At 41.5% G+C, this 23,572-nt stretch overlaps 1 protein-coding gene across 5 annotated transcripts in view; it reads right to left on the bottom strand.

Moving 5' to 3' along the window:
• The window catches only part of FRMD3 (FERM domain containing 3), a 350,901-nt gene that overhangs the window by 87,240 nt on the left and 240,089 nt on the right, over nt 1–23,572 (bottom strand). For all 5 annotated transcript variants that reach the window (XM_066257017.1, XM_066257016.1, XM_066257015.1 and 2 more), the window contains exons 7-8: nt 4,530–4,617; nt 2,872–2,960 (exon numbers count right to left, since the gene is read on the bottom strand). In XM_066257017.1, the coding sequence (XP_066113114.1) occupies nt 2,872–2,960; nt 4,530–4,617 (177 nt within the window). The remainder of the gene's footprint in view (nt 1–2,871; nt 2,961–4,529; nt 4,618–23,572) is intronic.

Below are 23,572 nucleotides of genomic sequence, written 5' to 3'. Positions count from 1 at the left end.
TGGTGGGACTGTAAAGTAGTACAACCATTATGGAGGAAAGTATGGTGGTTCCTCAAAAAACTGCAAATAGAACTACCTTATGACCCAGCAATCCCTCTACTGGGTATATACCCCAAAACCTCAGAAACATTGATACGTGAAGACACATGTAGCCCCATGTTCATTGCAGCACTGTTCACAGTGGCCAAGACATGGAAACAACCAAAAAGCCCTTCAATAGAAGACTGGATAAAGAAGATGTGGCACATATACACTATGGAATACTACTCAGCCATAAGAAATGATGACATCAGATCATTTACAGCAAAATGGTGGGATCTTGATAACATTATAAGGAGTGAAATAAGCAAATCAGAAAAAAACAAGAACTACATGATTCCATACATTGGTGGAACATAAAAATGAGACTAAGAGACATGGACAAGAGTGTGGTGGTTACCAAGGGTGGGGGGGGAGGGAGGACATGGGAGGGAGGGAGGGAGAGAGTTAGGGGGAGGGGGAGGGGCACAGAGAACTAGATGGAGGGTGACGGAGGACAATCTGACTTTGGGCGAGGGGTTTGCAACATAATTTGATGACAAAATAACCTAGACATGTTTTCTTTGAATATATGTACCCTGATTTATTAATGTCATCCCATTACCATTAATAAAAATTTATTTAAAAAAAAATAAAAATAAAAATAAAAATAAAAAAAAAAAGGAAAAAAAAAATCTAAAAAAAGAGAGAAAAGGAAAAAAAAAATCTGCCTGAAATGTAGACCTTAGAATACCTTCTTGGTGAGAAAATACATGCAAAGAGAAGAGACAACACGTCTATTGTTATTCCTTTTATCTAATTCCTTGGAGGGTGATGCGTGCCCAATCCTGTGCTTTTCCAGGGGAAAAGGAACAGTGAGGTCACATTAAGTCGTTTTAATTTAGGTAGAGGATTTGCAAAGCTCAATGGATGTTTAAAAAACAAACAACAACAACAAAAAAAAAACCCTCCAAGAATTAATGTGAGAAGAAAATTTGTTTTTTCAACAATACATGGCTGTTAGAAATATTAGTGCTTAATTGGAGGCTGGGAAGGATGGGGTTGGCATCAGTACCCCACCAAGAACACCAAGATGTAGAACCCAGAACCAAAGGGTCAGATTGTCCACCAACATACCCAGGAAGAAACTGAGATCCAAAGAGGGGAGAGATTTGCAGTTAATATCTGCACTTGAGACATATCCAGTTCTAACCTAACTATTCCAGAGCTCAAGCAATTCAAAACCTGAAGATCTAATGCTCTTCAAGACCCCAGAGCCTTTTATAGCTCTAGGGTGGGATTGAGAAAGTCCCCAAACTACCCATGCTTCGCAAAGTCAGTAGGGGGAGATTATTATGGAATGGAGTTGAAAATATGAATTAAGTAAAAGGCAATTATAGACAGGACAGGGAAGATATTTAGAGAAACTGGGCATCTTAGAAAGGGCTGATCATGAAATAGCAGAGGGAGGAGGAAGAGGAAAGACTGATGCTAATCTGGGAAAAGTTTGAAAGGAAGGGGGCACAAAGAGGAGAATGCTAAGAAGGTGGGGCGGGCTACTTGATAATGAGGTGCTGAAAGAAATCCTGAAGCCATAGAACCATGAGAGCATTTCCAACTCACGGATGAGGATGGATGCCCACTGGCCCATCAAGAAGAACTTCAGATTCAAGCACTCAACCCAAAGGAGTGAGCCCACCGCCCACTGAGACAGAACAGGGTAACAAACCTGTCAGGGACCACCAGAGAGGGAACTAAATCAAACTGAAGGTATGAACAAGCTAAGCCATTCCAATATTCCATCACACATATAATGTTCAGCCTTCTTCACTCTTCACCAAAACCATTTTGCTTCTTGATTGGACAGCGTGGGTGCTACAGGTCACCTACCCTGCTCCATCCTCCCCTTCTTTGACACAACCTAGGTTTTAGTCTCCCTCAAGTTCACATGTTCACACAGATCATGCTCTTCCCAGTCCCAAGAGGACAAATCTTGATTTGACCACAGTCAGGAGTACCCATTCTTCTAAAAGAATTGGTTTAAGTAGGCACATGTGACCCAATCCTGCCCAACTGGATACATAGGAAGTCCCCTACCGGGTTTCGGAGAAGGTTAACTTTGCTTTAATAGCAGACACATGGAAAGGCTGCTCTTCCCCAGGCTCTGGGTGTTGCTGTGAGAACACAACTACAGAGGTCAGAGTTGCACGCATGACCACACCATTTTATGAGCTTGGGACAAAAGCTACCACCCTGTAAAGGCAGAGAAGAAAATAAAGTCCTACACAGTATTTTTGGGCAGTTAAGTTAAAGGATCACGGAACTGTCCAATCTCTGTTACTTTTGCTGTGTGAAGTAATCAGTCCCTTTATTTGTAAGCTATTGTGAGAAGACATTGCTATTACTCTGACCGAAAGCATCTTCACTGACACACCAGGTAACAAACGGGAAGTTTGCAGCAAGGATACAGTGGGAAGGGACTGGGTCCTGAGCTGCGCGAGGGAACTTGCACCTTTACCCACACCGCCCCACTCGTGGTCACCCCTCTGGTCAGAACAGGGGTACTGGTGAGGAAACAACTCACACCTTCTCTTTGGAGGCACAGCCTCTGAGCTCGGGACACACCCCAGGTCTCCTGAGCTGAGTCCTCAGTTTGACAAGTCCGAATCCCTCCTAAAACAGTGCAGCCTAGATTGGGTTCATTTACAGGTAATAAGTCTCTCTGTAATGAAGTTCCCAGGAGAGAAATGGATACTAGGCACTCTACCTGACATTTACAAATAAGTGCAAAGTTGGGGAATGAAAAGCAAGACTAAAGAAAATGGTCAGCCGGTTTTCCAAAGAAGTGCTCACCATTTTATCAAATGGATTCTCTTATTGCCCTGGAACACCACAAAGCCTGCAGCAGTGAATCCCAAAAATGTGGTTGTGCCTGTTGAATCCTGAAAAATAAAAAAGAAAGAAAACCATATTTGGTTTGAGGAACATAAAATAAATGATATGTAGTATGCTTATTCATCCTCACTCTGAGGTAATTTCAGGTTAATTCTCATGACTGTAGCAATAAACTAAGTTTCTGAGATGGGATTTTTAAGGCTAGTACTTCTAAAACCTAGGTGCGGTCCAAGAATATGTAGTTTTTCCCTTTGAGAAATAGACCTTCTGCCTCTCCAAGGACCTCCTGGGAAAGTACAGATTAGTCCCCAACTCCGATGTCTACTTCCAAATGTCTTCTGGGGCCACCAGAGTTCTCATATCTGCCCTGCAGTGAACAAAGTGTCTTGATTGTCATTAGCCCTGAAACCAAAGATGCCATGAAACCAGAGCCCTGAGCATCTATCTAGCTTGACTCAGTCCCACGCAGGATCTCCGGGAATTTTAATATAAAGCTATTTCCAGAAATGCCTACTTTGCTTTCAGCCTCAGCTAGGGAAACTAAGCATTGATAAGTAAAGGCAAAGGAACATCAAAACTGTAGTCAGATTTGTGGATAAAATCTTATTCACTCACTGGACTAATCTGATTTACACCATGACTAGGAAGAGGCATCTGGCAAATATTCTAAAATAAATGTGTGGGTAGACCACAAGATACATATGCCAGTGTGGGCAACCGCTGGCTCTCAGCCTTGTCTACACGTTGCAATGATCTGGAGAGCCTGTTCTGTATCCCAGGGGATCCCGATGGAACTGGGCAGCAAGGGTTCAGGAAGCTCCCCACATGCCCATAATGAGGAGCCTGAGCCTAGAGCTATAGGACCGGCACGTGACCAAATACAACCAACTGTTCCCATCTGGGTAAAGAAATGTCCTGGTCTGACTTAAAGATACTGACTGATATTAGTGATTATTAGTTTAGGAGATGGGTGAGTACCTGGTTGATGCATAGTTAAAGATATAGAGAGGAGAAAACTTTTTATAAAATATTTCTAGAAAATGTGTGCATAAGCATCACCTCAGGAACTTGTTTAAAGGACTGGTTCACCAGCTGCACTCCCAGTGATTCTGAACCAGTCACTCTGGCATGGGGCCCAGGTGGTTTGGACACACATGGTCTGGATTTTGTGCTTGAGAGAAATAATGTCAAATAATACAAGTAAAGGAAAAAGAAAAATACTCCTCGTGTCAAAACCTAATTTTAAATCCTTCTTTTCTCCCATGTCCTCATTTTTCCAGACTGTATTCTTGCTGGCAATGTTCTTGAAAATAAATGTTAGGATGCTATAACTTCTCAGGGATAAAACCATCCACCTGATGGATGAATGGAACCATGTACATTAACTTAGGAACCTGTGGCTACTACATAGCAATTAGCAAGCAACTGGTAGACTCTGCTGCAGAAAACCAACTTCCAAAACAAGTGACTGCAGCCCCCTGCTGATCCTTCCAGTTGGGGGTGGTGGCTCAGGCTGTGGAAATGTCTTAGGAGGGGTCTGCCAGGCATATACAACAATTAACTCTTTTTGAGCAAAACAAATCTTTGAATATTGACTTGCTGTGAGGGGCAGTTACCTTGCATGGATGGGGATCGACCCCATAGGTTTCCAAAGTGTGAGCTTTTAGGAGTAAGTTAAATTCAGCAACCGGTGGGCTCTGACCTCTAGAAACACACAAGAAAAGTTAGAGAGTTAATATGGAAAATTACAGAAACATGGAGTCCCTTCATTCAATAAAATGTGATATCCTAAACTAAATAGAGAGAGAAATCCCTGCACAAATAGGAATCAGTAAGACAGATCATTATTCCTCACCACAAGCAGCTCTTTGCTAAGGAATCTGAGCCCCTGTTCCCTGACTAATTGTTCCCTAACAAATCCCACAAGCTCCCTGAAGGCTCTGGTGACCCGTACACTAAATCAAGGTTATCAAGTTACCAATAAGTAGGTCCTTGGAAATGTAATCTTAATATGAAATAGAATTCAGCATCTGTTCTTTCCAACTTATTTTAAAAGATTATCCAGGGTAAATGAAATACCTTCCTGCTCAGAGTAGAAAGTGGGCAATCCTGTCGCCCCACCACCAAGCCTAAACAGAGCCATCCAGGTAAGAAAGAACCCTCAAACATTCCACCGGAAAGCCCTGGGGTTTGAAAGGAAATCTCATCCACTAATCCTACACTGTCCTCTAGGGTGGTAAACAAGGTCTCAGCCCTAAGGGGAGAAGAGGGCTACAAATATAGATGCTGTGAAAAGCCCTTTGGGGGCTAACTTCCAAACAGGACTGTGCAGCATTTCAAAGGCTCCACTTTGACATTCATATCGCACGTGTATCTTAGAGGATCTGAACTATTCCCCAAGGATAAATATATTACCCTAACAACCAAGAAGAAGAATTTCCCAAGGAAAACAACAGGAATTCACTTTTATTTTCAAAAAATAAAACTATGTTGCAATACTAAATCTATTTTCCCCTATGCTTCTCCTCAAAGCTAGATTTCCTCCACTAACCCTCCAGACAGCTTAGAGTCACCATCATGTCCCTAACTCAGAACAGAATCCCATCACCTCTCCCTACGGGCTTCCCAGATCTCCTCTTTACCCCGAGTGTACTGAAATTGCACTGTGATACATCTAAGGAACACCTTTACTTACTCATCGTGATCAGCTCTGTGGGGATACTTTTAACCCAACAACTCATATCTTTCTTTGGCCATTTCTTTGATTGTTTCCTTCCCTCCCCAACCTCCTTTCTGACTCCCATTCACTCTTCTCTTTTTTGAGAGTCCCCAATAAATGGATTTTGAAATCTCTAGGCCTATCTTCCATGTCCTTTAACCTGCATTTCATTCTTTAAATCTCTCTTTTTGTACTATATTCTGAATGATTTAATTCATACTTTCCAGCTTGCTAATTTATTCTTTGGCTTTGTGCTTTTCATCCCATTTGTGAGTTTTTGAATAATAACTACATATTTCATTTTCAATGTAGTATCTACAGGCACACCTCGATTTATTGTGCTTTGCTTTATTCGCTACATAGATGTTGCATTTCTTACAGATTGAAGGTTTCTGGCAACCTGCGCTGAGCAAGTCTATGGGCACCATTTTTCCAACAGCATTTGCTCACTTCACATCTCTGTGTCACATTTTGGTAATTCTCACAATATTATTATTATTATTATTATACTTGTTAGGGTGATCTGTGATTTTGATGTTACTGTTGTTATTTTGGGTTTTAGGGCACCACGAACTACACCCATATAAGAATGCAAACTTAATAAATATGCATGTCTGGCCATTCCTGCCTTTCTCCCTCTCTTCAGGCCTCCCTATTCCCTGACACACAACCATATTGAAACCAAGCAAATTAATGACCCTACAATGGCCTTGAGTATCCAAGTGACAGAGTCAATCAATGCATCAAACTTCATTGTTATTTTAAGAAATTGCCACGGCCACCCTAACCTTCAGCAACCCTGATTGATAGTCAGTGGTCATTAACTCTCCACCTGCAAAGATTCTGACTCTCTGAAGGCTGAGATAGATGATAGTAAGCATTTTTTAGCAATAAATATTTTTAATTAAGGTATGTACATTTTTTAGACATAATGCTATTCACACTTAATAGACTCTCATATAATAAGAACATAACTTTAAAATCACTGGGAAACCAAAACATTTGTGCGACTTAATATTTGCTTGATTGCAGTAGTCTGGAACCAAACCCACAATACCTCCCAGATATGGCTCTTGAAATAGTTGCCTGTTCTTGTTTTATTTTGTTTTATTAAAAATAAAGTTTCCTATTTCCTTGAGAACATGTATTCACTTTGTTTCTTTTAAAGTTCAATCTTCCCTGGCCGGTTTGCTCAGTGGTAGAGCGTCGGCCTGGCGTGCAGGAGTCCTGGGTCCAATTCCTGGCCAGGACACACAGGAGAAGCACCCATCTGCTTCTCCACCCCTCCCCCTCTCCTTCCTCTCTGTCTCTCTCTTCCCCTCCCGCATTCAAGGCTCCACTGGAGCAAAGTTTGCCCGGGGCCCTGAGGATGGCTCTGTGGCCTCTGCCTCAGGCGCTAGAATGGCTCTGATTGCGGCAGAGTGACACCCCAAGATGGGCAGAGCATCGCCCCCTAGTGGGCATGCCGGGTGGATCCCGGTCGAGCACATGCGGGAGTCTGACTACTGCCTCCCCATTTCCAGCTTTGGAAAAAAATAAAAATAAATAAAAATAAAATTCAATCTTGTTTGCCCCATTAACACTGCTTTCTTGGTGATGCTCCTTTGGCTTGCTGAGTCAGAGCTCCTCATTCAATGAATTGATGTTCCCTGAATCCTGCTTTAACATTCATCTTCATATTTGATGCAGTGGACTCCGAAAGTTGTGGGGAAGAATGGGAAGAGTGTGTGTAAGTAATTTGATATCAGGCTACAGGTTCTAATTCCTTCTAGGTCTTTCCCACACACAGGGTACCTCCAACTCTAGCCTGGAACCAGAAGAAGGAGTCAAAACTTCCCAACTGTTCCAAATGCAGATGCCCACTCACCAGAGTGGCCAACCTGTGTATCCATTGCCTGAAGCCTCAAGAACCACTTCTATCCTTCATGTGTATTTGCCTTGGATTTTCTGTTTCCCGTATTCCAGAAATATTTCAGGACTTCTGATCCAGAGATGGAATTTTTTCTTGTATCCACTTTCTAATAATTTTTCTATTATTCATAGGGAAAAGGAAGGAAAGGTAGCCATGTATGCTACCTAAACTTTTAATAGAAGAGATAGTTTTTATTTTTTTTATTTTGTGTGCATGTTTACCATTATTTATTTCGGCATCCCCTAATTATTGGGCTTTTACTGTACATAATACGATAATGAACATTTTTTTTTTAAGAAGAGAAACTACTGGGTCAAAGGAATATTTAAGGTTCATGGTAAATATTGCAAATCATTAAAAGGACTGTATCATTTGATGTTCCCACCAGCAGTGTATGAGCATGTGCAGATCAGCACACTTGCCAACATCAAGAAATCCTATTTAAAACAATCTTTGCTATTTTAATGGGTGAGAAATTATGTATCTGGCCCCACCCAATCTTGATCTCCTGTCTCAGCAAACACAGGGTATTATTTTCTTTTCTTTAAAAGCAGGACATCCTTGTCTATACTTTTGTGTGTGTGTGTGAAGGCATGGGAGAGGTGATTTGTGAGGTTATAACAGCGAGGAATTATAAGATGATCACCGGCACCTCAGATCTAACAAAAATTTGAATTATAATTCTTTGGATTTGCTGTACCAGCATTTCCAAAGTCACACTTCATTTCCCGTTATTGCCTTCTCATTGAACTCTGTGAAGTTAGTGCCTTTCTTCTTGCTAGCCAGCAGGAGGGAAAGAGATCCCCAGCAAGGAAAGCAAGCACGTCCTCAGAAGCAGTACACATGTCTATAAGATGTGATGTCAATGTTCTGGGGTTTAAAAAAGCTGCTGCGGTTTATGTTGGTCCTGGGGTTTTCAGTTCACTTCATTACTCATCCTTCCTTCTCCATTTTAATTCAAGGCCTGTCCAAGTCAATAAAAGTAGGAGTTATGATATATTTTTGAGGATCTCAAATTACTATTAGGATGATAAGGAGAACTCAAACTTCCTTTTAAACCCAAATTTTAGTGGAACAGGTCCAAATACACCAGGGATTAGGTAACTTTAAAATTTGTCCCCAGCAATTAAAATTTTAGTATTTTTAAATTATGGCTTTTTATAATAAATTTATGTAAACTGGCGGGGGGGGGATCAATCAAATTGTAACATAGATCTCTCTTACTTTTATACAAAAGTATTAGTGCCCTGGCCAGTTTGTTCAGGCCCAGTGTGTGGATGTCCCGGGTTCAATCCCTGGTCACAGCACACATGAGAAGCAACCATCTGCTTCTCTCCCTCTCCCTCTTCCCCTTCTTTCACTCTTCCTCTCCTGCAGCCAGTGGCTCAGTTGGTTCGAGCATCAGCCCCAGGCACTGAAGACAGCTTGGTTGGTCTGAGCATCAGCTTCAGGTGCTGAGGTTAGCTCAGTTGATTCGAGCATCAGCCATATACATGGGTTGCTGGGTGGATCCTGACTGGGGTGCATGTGGGAGTCTATCTCCCTTCCTCTTACTTAAAAAAAATATTAGCTTTAATGCTGTTATATATACAAACATAGGACAAGCTAGCTTGAAATAATTTGAATCTTGGGACTATTTACTATACAATTTTTCCTTTTTTTTTTTTTTTTTTTTTGCCAGTTTTGAATCATTTTATTTTTCAATCACAGTTGACATACATTATTGTATCAGTTTCAGGTGTACACCCCAGTGATTAGACATTACATAACTAAGTGATCATCCCAATAAATCTTGCACCCATCTGACACCATACATAGTTATATTATTGACTATATCCCCTATGCTGTTCTTTACATCCCATAACAATTCAGTAACAATCAATCTGTACTTCTTAATCCTTTCACCTCTTTCACCCACCCCCAAACCCCTTTCCATCTGGCAACCATCCACATTTTCTCTGTACCTATGAGTCTGTTTTTGTTCTGCTTGTTCATTTTTTGTTTGTTTGTTTTGTTGGGGTTTTTTGTTTTTTTGGTTTGTTTTTTTTTTTTTATTTTTCTGAAGCTGGAAACGGGGAGGCAGTCAGACAGACTCTCGAATGTGCCCGATCGGGATCCACCCGGCATGCCCACCAGGGGGCGATGTTCTGCCCCTCTGGGGCGTCGCTCTGTTGCATCCAGAGCCATTCTAGCACCTGAGGCAGCGGCCACAGAGCCATCCCCAGCGCCCGGGCCATCTTTTGCTCCAATGGAGCCTCGGCTGCGGGAGGGGAAGAGAGAGACAGAGAGGAAGGAGAGGGGGAGGAGTGGAGAAGCAGATGGACGCTTCTCCTGTGTGCCCTGGCCGGGAATCGAACCCGGGACTCCTGCACACCAGGCCGATGCTCTACCGCTGAGCCAACCAGCCAGAGCCCGTTTGTTTTTTATAATCAGTTCTTGATAGATTGTATTTACCACCACCATTTTCTTCTCTCTATATATTTTTTTTCTTCTTCTTCTTCTTTTAATTAATTTTAATGGGGTGACATTGAAAAATCAGGGCACATATGTTCAAAGAAAACATCTCTAGGTTATTTTGACATTTGATTATGCTGCATTCTCATCGCCCAAAGTCCAATTGTCTGCCGTCACCTTCTAACTGGTTTTCTTTGTGCCCCATCCCTCCCCCAACCCCCTTCCTCTCCTCCCTTCTTCTTCTTTTTAAAGACCTTTTAACATTTCATATAATACTGTTTTGGTGGTGATGAATTCCTTTAGCTTTTTCTTATCTGGGAAGCTCTTTATCTGTCCTTCAGTTCTAAATAATAGCTTTGCTCGATATAGTAATCTTGCTGTAGATCCTTGCTTTTCATCTCTTGATATTTCCTTCTAGCCTGCAAAGCTTCTGTTTTTCTCTTTTTGTTCTTAAGATTCTCTTTTTGCCTTGGATCTTTTGCATTTTAATTACAATGTGTCTTGGTGTGGGCCTCTTTTGATTCATCTTGTTTGGGATTCCTTGCTCTACTTCCTTCAACAAGTTAGAGAACTTTTGTCATTGTTTTTTCAAATAAGTTTTAATTCCTTTCTCTCTCTTTCTTCTCTTCCTAGCACTCACTCCCATAATGTGAATTTTCCCAAAGCCTCCTTATACTATCCTCTTTTTTTAATTCTCTCTTCTTCCTGCTTATTCTGATTGGGTGTTTTTGCTTCCTTATATTCCAAATTGCTCATTTGATTCTCAGCATCATCTACTCTACTATTGAGTCCTGTAAATTATTCTTCATTTCAGTTAATACATCCTTTATTTTTTATACTGTTGAGATTCTCACTAAGTTCACTGAACCAGTGCTTTAATCTCTGCATCTAGCACATTGCTTCTCTGCATTTTGTTCTTTTTCTGAAGTTTTGTTCTGTTCTTTCATCTGGGACATGTTTCTTTGTCTCTTCATTTTGGCAGCCTCCCTGAGTTTGTTTTTATGTGTCAGGTAGAGCTGCTACTTCTCCAAGGCTTGGTAGGGTGTCCTAATGTAGCAGGTATTCTGTAGGGTCCAGTGGCACAGCCTCCCCTACCACCCAATCTGGGCACTTGAGGTGTGCCCCCCATGTGGGCTGTATATACCCTCGTCTTGTAGTTGAGCCTTGATTGCCGTTGGCACATCAATGGGAGGGATTTATTCCCAGGCCAATTATCTACAAGGACTGGCTGTAACCACCAACCACCCATGGAGGATCAGCTATGCAGGAGCCCATACCACAGAGCAGGACTACTTTAACAGGGCTCTGGTGCCTGTCAGGTCCACCTCTGAGTGTGTCACTTGTGGAGGTGGTTGGGTAGTGATACTTTAACTTGGTCTGAAGCTGTCCACTGGGTGTCCTGCTGCTGGGCCTTCCTGGGAGGTGCAGAGGCCAAGGTCAGCCACCACCTGTGTTCTCTCTGGGGCTACCTGGCATGAGCTACAAAGTAAACTGCAGATGGTTGCTACTTGTTCTGGGCTTAGAGGTGCCCAGGTGAAGCTAAGAGCTGCAACCAAGGCTGGATCCAGCTAATGCTGAGCCTGGGGCCATTTATCAAGAGGTATGTAGCTCAATAAGGCCAGATGCTGCTTGTTTGAGAGATTTTAAGAAAATCAGAAGCTTTAGCCAAGACAAGCCATTCGTATGGAAAAGTCATTGGAAACAGATTGGGTGGGCATGAAAGTTGGGTGGGCATGAAAGTTGGGTGGGGCAGGGCCTCAGGGAATGACCAGGATGGGGCAAACAGTGTGAACCAGGCAGAGAGAATCTCAAATATGGCACCTGCCTGACAGTTCACTGGGAGGAGGGCTCATCAAAGAAACAATGACCTCTGCCAGCACTTCCGTTTGGGAAAAAGCTTCCCTCCCAGCCCTCACTCTGATGCCTGACAACTCAGTTCCTCCACCTGTGTCTCTAGTGCTTTCCAAGCTGCTGTCCTATTGCTGGCACTTAGAGGGAGTTAGTCCAAGTAAGTCCGTGTCCAGGCCTTTAAGAGGAACTTCCTGAGGTTCCAGCAGCCCTCTGTCTCCCTTTGCCTCACTCCCCACTGGTTTTTACAGCCACGAGATTTGAGGACTTTGCTTCCTGGCTCTGGAAACCTGAGCTAAGGTACCTGGTATGTAACTTGGACCTCTTACTCATCAGGGGGAACTTCTGTAGCTAAGACATCCCTCTCAATTTTTACCCCCCACATGTGGGTGTAGAACCAGCCCTTTCTGTCTCTCTACCCCTACTACCAATCTTATGTAGCTTCTTCTTCAATTTCCTAGTGGTAGGACTTCCATTCAGCCAGATTTTATCCATTTCTGAATAACGGTTGATCTGTGGTATAGATGTAATTTTGGTGTGGTTGTGGAAGAAGGTGAGTACTGCATTTACTTACATTACCATCTTGCCTAGAATCCTGAAGAGAGTTTATAAAACCATGCTTTACAGAATATATTCCTGAGAATTAAGTCAAACCCCTGCTTTAGGAAACCAGTCTTCCTAAAGCCTTTCAGACTTGATTCTTTATTCTAGTGTTCTGAAAGTTCACTGATGTATAAAGAGAGTATCTTTATTTGTTTACCCTGATCACTGCTGTATGGGCCCTTTCAATCCAATAACTCCAATTGGGTTTTTTTGTACCACTTCTTTCTCTTTTTTCAAGTCATAGTTATAATAATTATTTTTTATCTTGATAAAGTAACAAAAGTTTTAAGAAAGCCACCATTTTGACAGAAATGGAGAAAAGAATTTTTAAAAGTTTTCTCAGTATATACAAGTAGTTCTCTCTCCCTACCATTCTTATAAATTCTTAAAAGTAATATCTCACCTTTCACTAGATAATAAAGATAATTATTAATCTAAATATTGGGTCTTTCTTGCTCCCTTCCCCAAACACATACAATATGTCTCTCTCAATCACTTGTACACTCATTGTACAAGAAACAAAGCACAAAGCTGAGCTATCCAGCATGTTATTAAGCAGTACTTCCACTCTAATGGCCCTCGATGCAATACTTCAGCCCAATGACCCATACTGAGGCCAAAGTGAACTGTGATCAGACCCTAGGCAGCCCAGTGACTCCCCCATAGGCCATTAGCTCTGCACCAGAATAATGCTCCCACTTGACCTGAGAGGCTTATACTATACCCACCCTAATGCGAACACCTCTTCCATTCTCCTCAGTGGTCAAACCATCAGCCCCTTTGTGTGAGCCACACATTGTTTATCCTTAAAATTCATGTTTGGATTTAAAGAAAACACTTTCTTTTCTAGTCAGACTGGGGAACAAGTTAATTATGAAAAGTTATAACTTGAGTGTTTACATTGGAAAGAAAGTTTTGCTTGCCTAGGTGATCTATCTCTAACACTTCTCTGTCCTTCATAAATCTGACAGGCATTTCATTTCTAACTGCAAACCCCCAGCCCCGGGTGTCAGCAGGTGTAGTGCTATGCAGCTCCTGTGGCTGTGCCAGTAACCTCGAAGACCTCTGTTTATCAGGAGGCATTATCCAAGTTGTGAAAATGCAAGCAAGCCCCAGTATGGCAAAAGATTTTGGCAACACATAAGATCAAAAAAAGACTCCTATATAGAATTTTAAAATTCTATAGAATATTTTAAACTCCTATAAACCAATAAACAATAACTTTAAAAATATATACACAGGGCCCTGGCCTGTTGGCTCAGTGGTAGAGTGTCGGCCTGGCGTGCAGAAGTCCCGGGTTTGATTCCCGGCCAGGGCACACAGGAGAAGCGCCCATTTGCTTCTCCACCCCTCCCCCTCTCCTTCCTCTCTGTCTCTCTCTTCCCCTCCCGCAGCCGAGGCTCCATTGGAGCAAAGATGGCCCGGGCGCTGGGGATGGCTCCTTGGCCTCTGCCCCAGGCGCTAGAGTGGCTCTGGTCACAACAGAGCGATGCCCCAGAGGGGCAGAGCATCGCCCCCTGGTGGGCGTGCCGGGTGGATCCTGGTCGGGCGCATGCGGGAGTCTGTCTGACTGTCTCTCCCCGTTTCCGGCTTCAGAAAAATACAGAAAAAAAAAGAAAAAAATATATATATACACAGAAGAAAAATTGGCAAAAATCTGAAAAAATCACAAAACAAAATATCCAAATAGCCAACAACCTCATGAAAGTGTGCTTATTCTCTTTAGAATTAGGAAAATGCAACTTAAAACTATAAAATATTTTACACATCCATCAGATAGCTAAAAGTTACAAAACAATATGAAGGTCCTGGCTGGACAGCTCAGTTAGTTAGAGTGTTGTCCCAAAGCACAGGGGTTGCCGGTTCATTCCCTGGTCAGGGTTCATGCAGGAACAGATCATAGTTTCTCTCTCCCTCCCTCCTTCTTTCTCTCTCCTGGCCTTCCTCTCACTAAAATCAATGAACAAAAATTTAAAAAATAATAATCAATTTCAAATACTCATGAGTATGTACTTCAAAAGCAACTTTCATTGTGTTTGGTATAAGAGCAATCTGGTAGAACTATCTGGAAAACTGGTATTATCTACTAAAGTTGAACATGTTTATAATACAGCGATTCCATTCATAGTTATATACACAACAGAAAACAGTTCATGTTGCACCAAAAATAATATATATATAGAATTTTCATAATGCAATTTGTAATAGCAACAAAATAGGAAACTTCAAATGCCTGTCAACAGTAGAATGGATCCACAGTGGAATATTACACAACCATGAAAATAAACAAATTAAAGCTATACACAAGATGTGTGACTATCACACAAAAATAAAGCTGAACAAAAGAGGCCAGATATAAGTGAATATACAATGAATAAATTCCATTTATGTGGCTTTCAAAAATGAGAAAAACTAAAGTGTTGAAAGTCAGAAATATAATTACCTTTGGGGAGGAGAGAGAAGGTACATATTGAGAAGGGGCATAATAGGTTCCTGAGGTGTTACCAATTTTCTCATTCACCTGGGTGGCAGTTACATACACACTTGCTTTGTAATAATTCATTGAGCTTTACACCTAAGTTTTGTGCACATTTCTGATTCTGTGTTATAATTCAACTTGTAAGAGTTTATATAAAAAGAAAAGGGGGGGACCCTCACATATTATTGGTATGAATACAACGTGGGGCAACCTCTGTCAAACAAGCTACCACCTCTAGAAAAGCTGAAGATGTGCACACTCTGTGCCCCAGCAAATTCCACAGCGAGGTTGACACCCACAAAAATCATTCAAGAAACCATAATAACTTTGTATGAGCAAAGACCTACAAACAACCTAAATGTCTGTTGCTAGGAGAATGGATATAGAAAATGTGACATGTTCACACAATGGAAAGTTAGTTATAAAGAAGCAAAAATGAAGACCTAAATTATGGCTATATGCATCAATGTGAAGGAATCACAAAAGCATAATGTGGGTGGGGAAAAAGTGAGCTACAAGAATAGAGTATGATTCCATTTCCATGAATTGCAAAAACACAAAGCAACACATTACTTAGTGATACATATAAAGTGCATTTATAAAAGCAGGAGAAGAGAATGAATAACCCAAAATGCAGAACAGTGTAGTAAATGTAGGGTGGTAATCTGTGAGGGACACAGAGGACACTTCAAAGCATCTGATGACATTCCAATTCATAAGCAGAGTTAGGGGTTATGAGTGTTTCTTCAACTATTCTTTAAATTATACATATACTACATACACTGTCTTATATAGTCTTTTTATGTATTATATATTTTGCAATGATTAAACAAAGCAATTCCTGATTTTTAAATAAAATAATTACTGAATGAAATATTATGCAATCTAAAAGCACCACTGAACTAAACAGAATTAGTCAGGAATATAAAAAAGCATCTTTTACTAAACCCTACTGTCCCAAGCAACATATAATTATTTCTATTACCAAGAAATAATTCACTTGCTCCTTATAAAGGAGCAATTCTTATTCTCATTTTACAGATGAAGATTATGACACTCAGAGAAAAAATTTGCTCATGGCTGCTCTGCCAGAGAGTGCAGAAGCCAGGTGTTAATCCAAGTCTTCCTGGTTCCGAAGCCCTTCTCAGAGCCTGCTCTCTGCTCACCACCAACTGGATTGGTCAGGAGCCCCCTGCCGGCTCTCCGGGATGCCATGGCAGAGCATCTCAATATGGGTCCTTACCAAAAGCCTTCCTTACATTCTCAACATTGCATCTCATCAGTGATGAGGCAATCCATCAGGTGACTGATAATTAGACCTGATGAGAGAGCCATGATGTCCCCATTGTAATCTAGGTCAGAGATCTCCAAACTAAAGCCTGCCAGCTAAATCCTGACTGCCACCTGGTTTTGGACAGCCCTTGAGCTAAGAATGATTTTTCATTTTTCAATGGTTTAAAACAAATGAAGAATAGTATCTCATGACCCACAAATATTATGACATTCCAATTTCAGTGGTAGTAAAGTTTTATTGGAACAGGGTGATGCCCATTCATGTGCATAATGTCTAGGGGTGCTGTCATGCAACAATGGCAAAACTGAGTAGTGGCTACAGATACGGTATGTCCTATAAACTCTAAAATCTTTACTACTTGGCCTAGTACAGAAAACATTAGTTGAACCCTAATCTAGGAACTAAACACAAGAATAGGGAATAAATGAAGCTATGTCCCTCTGATTGCAAAAAGTCAATATCAAAATAGTACATCCATCCAATATTTGATATAAAGACTAAGCAGTTAACAGCTAGAATAAAGCCTAGCACGGAGCATCTGTTCTCTTGTTATCCTGCACATGATTGATAGAAACAGGACATTGAGGGAAATGTCAGGATGCAGGTCAAGATTTTTACAGCAATGCAAAGGCCCCTCAGTGAAATAAAAGCCCTCAAATTGCTATTGTTTGCTTTGAGTTTGACTGCAGATCTCCAATGGCTAGGCATTTAAAAGATTTAATCTAAAAAGTCATACACAGAGAAAGGCTAACTACAAATGCTCAGAGAAAAGAGAGGAGAGATGGAGGCCCAATAGCACTAGAAACTCTAGTGTCCTTCCTTCCTGAGGAAGAAACCATTTAATGGTCAGGTTTTCAGGGAGATGCTAAGATCAATTCAATAGAGATGCTTCATTTTATTTCCTCAAATCCCTCAATGGACATTTGTTTCTGGCAAAAACTCTGTTGGGTAATGAAAAATAATGATTTTCTAGCCTTTAAATCTTGCATCAGAAACTGTTCTAAAGTTAATAGGGTCTCTAATGAGACATTTAGAAATAAAAAACAGTGATTAGTTGAAGTCTTTTTTAGATCTAACGATTCTCTAAAGATATGCTTCTGTGGCCCTGGCCGATTGGCTGATTGGCTCAGCGGTAGAGCGTCGGCCTGGCGTGCAGGGGACCTGGGTTCGTTTCCCGGCCAGGGCACATAGGAGAAGCGCCCATTTGCTTCTCCACCGCCCCCCCCCTCCTTCCTCTCTGTCTCTCTCTTCCCCTCCCGCAGCCAAGGCTCCATTGGAGCAAAGATGGCCCGGGCACTGGGGATGGCTCTTTGGCCTCTGCCTCAGGCGCTAGAGTGGCTCTGGTCGCGGCAGAGCGACGCCCCGGAGGGGCAGAGCATCGCCCCCTGGTGGGCAGAGCATTGCCCCTGGTGGGCGTGCCGGGTGGATCCCGGTCGGGTGCATGCGGGAGTCTGTCTGACTGTCTCTCCCTGTTTCCAGCTTCAGAAAAATACAAAAAAAAAAAAAAAGATATGCTTCTGTGATAAATTAGGTAAAGTCAAGAAATTATGTATTTAGCTATACAGCTCCCTTCTGCCCATCTTGAGTATTTTTTGCCAAAAGGTAGCACTCTCTCTTATTGATCTGCCATTAGCATACCATTACAAAAAGCAAAAACATATAGTGTTCCAAAATGAATGCAAATTATTAGTGGACATTAATTGTGGAATGAGATGGGGATCTTGCTAGCAATGACCCAGACTGCTTGGGGCAGTTGGCAGGGAAGAGAGTGGATTTCGCTGGACATAATCCACCTGGGTCTATGAGCTCCAGAATTAAACTCTTGGGTAGGAAACCAATATAATAATGGTCTTCTACTGCAAAGTAGCATTCTCAACTTGAGTTAGGTCATTTTGTTGCAACTTGGTTGCAATTTCAATTAGACTTTTCCCACCACTGGCTTTAAATGTGTGCATGATCTCAGGACTTGCCCTGTGGCAGAGTTTGGGATCCTAGTACGTGTCAGCCTCTGGAAAACTCTCTGTTTTACAGCCTTGCTGCCAGCTTTCTGAGCTGTGGGGCATCTCTTTTGATCTTTAGTATTACCCCTGGCTCTCTGCACTCCAGAAGACCTTTTGTCCTCCCTGTGGTCCTACCCCACCATTGGTAAAAGCTACCCAGCCCTGCCTGACCAGGCAGTGGTACAGTGAATAGAGCATCAGACTGGGACACAGAGAACTCAGGTTCAAGACCCTGAGGTCACCAGCTTGACAGTGGACTTATGTGGTTTGAGCAAGGCTCACCAGCTTGAGCCCAAGGTCGCTGGTTTGAGCAAGGGGTCACTCACTCTGCTGTAGCCCCCACCCCCGGACAAGGCACATATGAGAAAGTAATCAATGAACTAGGTGCCGCAACGAAGAATTGATGCTTCTCATCTCTTTCCCTTCCTGTCTGTCTGTCCCTATCTGTCTGTCCCTCTCTCTGTCTCTCTCTGTCTCTGTCACACACAAAAAAAGAAAAGAAAAGAAAAGAGAAAAGCTGCCCGGCCCTGACTGAAAGTCTGGAGTGCCTCAGCAAGATTTCACTCAGCTCTCCTGTCCTGTCCAACCTCAGCACGCTGCCCCTCTCCACTCAGTGAAGCCAGGGTCCAAATGGTGGTGAAAAAGTGCAATTCTCTGTAACTAGAGTCTTTGGGGTCCCAAGCAGTCAAGTCAACCTACTCATGGCTTATTCCTATTTCTCCTCCTCCTCCCATCTACCAAAGTGAAAGAACCTGCAGGTCTCCACTCTCCTAGGAAGGACAACCTGAACTTTGTACCCTTGGCAATCAGATGGGTTTTACAAATACGATTTTTGTAGTTTAAGCAGTTTGTAGATGTTGTCTTGGTGGTGGGTGGAGATCAACGTCTCAGGCTTTTCTACATCCTAACTGGAGTGAGCCCCCAGTCTCTCACCTCTGATTCTTTATTTATAGAACAATATTACCTCTTGCAAACTCCTTGAGGACCATTAGGGATCATCTCTATGTAGAACACTCAATAGGACACTAACAGATGGGGGGAAATGCCACGCTATGAGGAAGACAGGCAAGGACAAGACCTACTGGAGAACAGCAACTTGAAAAGACCTCAGAGCTCTGTACAGGAAAACTCAGGCTTCATGTCAAGTTTTATGGCTTTAAACTTGTGTAGCCTTGGATATATTAAGCTCTCAGACCTCTCTTTCTTTACTGGTAAAAGAAGGTGGTTGCAAATTCAATCCCAATGAAGAAAGAAAGTGAATTGGCCAAGTAAAGATGCTGGTGATTCAAAGAGCCAATGATCTTTTTAAAGGGCCCTGCTGCGGCCCTGGATGGGTGGGTCATGGAATAAAGCATTGTCCTGGTGTGCTGAGCTCGTGTATTTGATCCCGTTCAGTACATGTATGGAAGCAATCAATGACTGCACAGCTAAATGGAACAACTAAGTGGAATAGCAAGTTGAGACTTCTCTCTCTCTCTCTCTCTCTCTCTCTCTCTCTCTTTACAAACCCCTCCTCCCCCCCCACAACAAAAATCAATTGAAAATTTAAAAAAAAAAAGAGCCCTATTGCTTAGCTCTAGTTGAGTGCTGTCGTGTAGGAGTCAGGACCTAGTGTTACCAAATCACCCAGTTGCAAGAAAAGCTGGAATTTGTGTAAAATAATTCCATTTTTTAAAACTATTATTTGGCCCAAAGAATATACATCCTGGTCAGACTGTAGTCCTATTGGATGGAGGACTATCATTTTATAACCCCTGCTTTGAACTCCAAGAGTCTCTCAAGTGTAATAGTTGGGGATCATGCTTCTTCGCTTTTGGCTTAGTGACCTCTTGATATTCAAAGGCTCTGGATGGTAGTTGTAGCTATGTGTGACTAATGAAAATTAGAAAGCAAATTCACTGTTGTTTTATGAATATTGTTTTTTCAGGTAAAATCTTTTAAAATATGAGGTTATGGAGGAGGTGTGTAGATAATGAAGGGGATCCCAGGTTGGTGGGAAAAGAGGTGAAGACCACTGAACCAGGCCACCCAACACTTCTACAGCTCCTGACACAGCTTCCCTTCAGTAAATAATGTTGCAGGAATGAATGGATGAATAGATGTATGGATGCATGGATGAATCATGGATGGATACACAGATGGATGGACAGACAGTAGATAGATAGATGTATGGATGAATCATGGATGGGTGTGTGAATGGATAGGTAGACGAGTAGATAAATACATTGTTACAATCTCATCAAAATTCAAATCTCTTTGACTACACCCATGATTTTGAATCACATTTCAGGGATGACCCAAAGATGTATTTAGAAATGGCTGATTCCAACTTTCATCCTATCCCTTCTCTTTCTGCATCCTGAGCTTCAGTGACATTGCTCTTTCTCCCTTCAGGTCACTTTATCCAAGTTTCATCTGTATAAAAACCACTGATGGCTTAGGTGAGCACATCATCTGGCCTGGCCCAACCCACCCTACAAATGTCCCTAGCTCCAGGCCACATAATGCAGGGTTTAGCTTTTACAGGGAAGCATTTGATGCCAAATTGTGCTGTCTTCCCATTCCTAACAAGAGTGTTATACCAAGTAACAACAGAGAATGGAAATGGATTTGATAACCTACCAGGGAGAAAGGTTCTAAGGTTTTGGAATGAGACACTTGAGAAGGGAAAGGACACAGAGTGGGGGGTGGCGGTGACAGAGGGAAAGCACATTTTAAGAAAGATTAGAGCTACAAAATAACCTGACATTTTCCCTCTTTCTTTTATACAATAAACACTCTTCTCAAAACTGCACAAAAACATTTCCTAAGGAGGCCCTTGTGATCCATTAATCAGAAGCATAGGTGGAAGATATTTATCATAGCAGGGCACTTATTTCTAGAAACTATAAATACTTGCCAGGAAGCCTCAGCATATGATTTACAGAAAATGTTTGTTTTGAGAAATAAAAAGAGAAAATGACTGTATAAAACACACTCGGTGCCATTATTCCTCCCAGCACAAACCTTCCTGCATTAGATCATTGTGGTGGTGGATAATTGGATGATGTTTTCTGCTCTTTGTGGGCAAAGAATATAGAGCAATCCCTCCTTATTTCCAGGGTATTTGTTTCAAAAACTCCAGTGGATGCCTGAAAATGTAAACAGTATCAAGCCCTGTATATACTATTCTTTTTCCTATACATACATACCTATAATAAAGGTTAATTTATAATTAGGAATAGTAACTAATAATAAAACAACAAATATAACAATATATTGTAATAAAAGTTGCATGTATTTGGTCTCATCTCTCTCTCTCTCTCTCTCTCACACACACACACACACACACACACACACAATAGCTTATTGTACTCCACTCCTCCTTCCTCTTATGATGATGTAAGGTGATACCCTAGATAAAAGGATGATTCACATCCCTGGGGATAGAGCAGGATGGCATGAGATTTCATCACACTATTCAGAACAGCGTGCAATTTAAAACTTATGAATTGTTTATTTCTGGAATTTTCCATTTAATATTTTTGGACGGTAATTGACCATGGTAGCTGAAACTATGGAAAGCAAAACCACAGGTAAGGGAGGACTACTGTACTTCATCAAAACCACTTCACCACCCATTGAGTTTTTTGAATATTTAAAAGCTGATGACCTATGACTGCAATTAATCCAAATATTGTTACCTCTAATAAGAAACTTGCTGAACTGGTGGTGAGAGAACTAGCTGAGTAGAAACTCTAGGAAAACCTTCAAAAAAGCACAGCAGGGTTTCTGATAATGAAATCAATCTAATTCTTGATCTTCAACCCCCTCTAAGCACCCTCAGGACTAATGGAATGGGTATTCCTCTTAACCCCGATGGCCATAATTAAAGCTATAGAAAGCAGAACCGAAGAAGAGTCAAAAGTATCAGAACTGCCATGTCCCCAGGAATCGTGGTAATGGCTCACTTCAGCTTCCAGAGGGCTCTAGGAGGAATGACTTATTTCTAAAGCAGTCCTAGTGGTAGGACCTCATTTCTGCATACCAAACTCAAATAAAATCTGTAAATTACATGAGATTATTTTTTAATTGTAGTTTTAAAAACAACCATGGCCCTGTCTTATAATTCTCTATAGAGGCAGAAGAAGGAAGCAGAAATCGATTCTAGACTTTCTCTGCCACGTGTTTAAAACAGAAGTCAGCAAACTAGAATTCATGGGTCAAATCTGGCCCATCTGTTTTGTCCATAAAGTTTTATTGAATCATAGCCCACTTATTAATGTATTATCTATGTCTCTTTTTTGATCTACAAAAGCAGAGCTGAGTAGCTTCAATAGAGACGATACAGCCCAGAAAGGCCTCCCACAAGAAAACCTTATTAACCACCCCTGAACAAGAAGAATTACTCAGCCTAAGTGGGTTTTAGCACTGACATCTATTCAGTAATGTGAATCATATGTCTCCACATCCTCTAGCTCACAGGATATAAAGAGGCCCAAAGATGCTTCTAAATATTTATCTTTCCCAATAAGACTGTATTAGCTACACACCTATTAAAACAGCTAAAATCCAGAACACTGGACCACCAAATGCTGGCAAAGACGTGGAGTAACAGGAACTCTCATTCACTGCTGGTGAGGATGCAAAATGGTACAGCCACTTTAGAAGACAGTTTGCTTGTTTCTTACAAAACTAAACATACTCTAGCCATGTAATCCAGTAATTGCTCTCCTTGGTATTTACCCAAAGGAGTCGAAAATAATGTCCACACAAAAGCCTGCACATGAATGTTTATAGCAGCTTCATTCATAATTGCCAAAACTTGGAAGCAACCAAGATCCATTCTTCAGTATGGCAAATGAATAAACTGAGATACATCCATACAATGGAATATTAATCAGCAATAAAATGAGCTATCAATAAAAAGACATGTAGGGCTCTTAAATGCATATTACTAAGTGAAAGAGGCCAATCTGAAAAGTTTACATACTTTTATGGACCCAACTATACGACATTCTGGAAAAGGCAAAAAAAGTATAGAGTCAGTGAAAAGATTAGTGTCTGCCAGGAGTTGGGGGAGGGAAAATGAATAGGCAGAACGCAGAGGCATACTAGGACTGTATGATACCACACTGGCGGATGCATGTCATTATGCATTTGTCCAAACCCACAGACTATATAACATCAAGAGTGAACCCTAAGATAAACTAGGGACTCTGGGTGATCATGGTGGGTAGGTTCACTAGGTGTAACAAATGTGCCACTCTGGTGGGGAGGCTATGCAGAGAGTATAGGGGAAATCTCTCTACCTTCCATTGGATTTTGCTATGAATCTAAAACTGCTCTAAAAAACAAAGTCTCTTTTTCA

Source organism: Saccopteryx bilineata, chromosome 2 (genome assembly GCF_036850765.1).
Source record: "Saccopteryx bilineata isolate mSacBil1 chromosome 2, mSacBil1_pri_phased_curated, whole genome shotgun sequence".
In the NCBI taxonomy this organism is placed as follows: domain Eukaryota; kingdom Metazoa; phylum Chordata; class Mammalia; order Chiroptera; family Emballonuridae; genus Saccopteryx; species Saccopteryx bilineata.
This window is presented reverse-complemented; position numbering and strand designations above follow the sequence as displayed.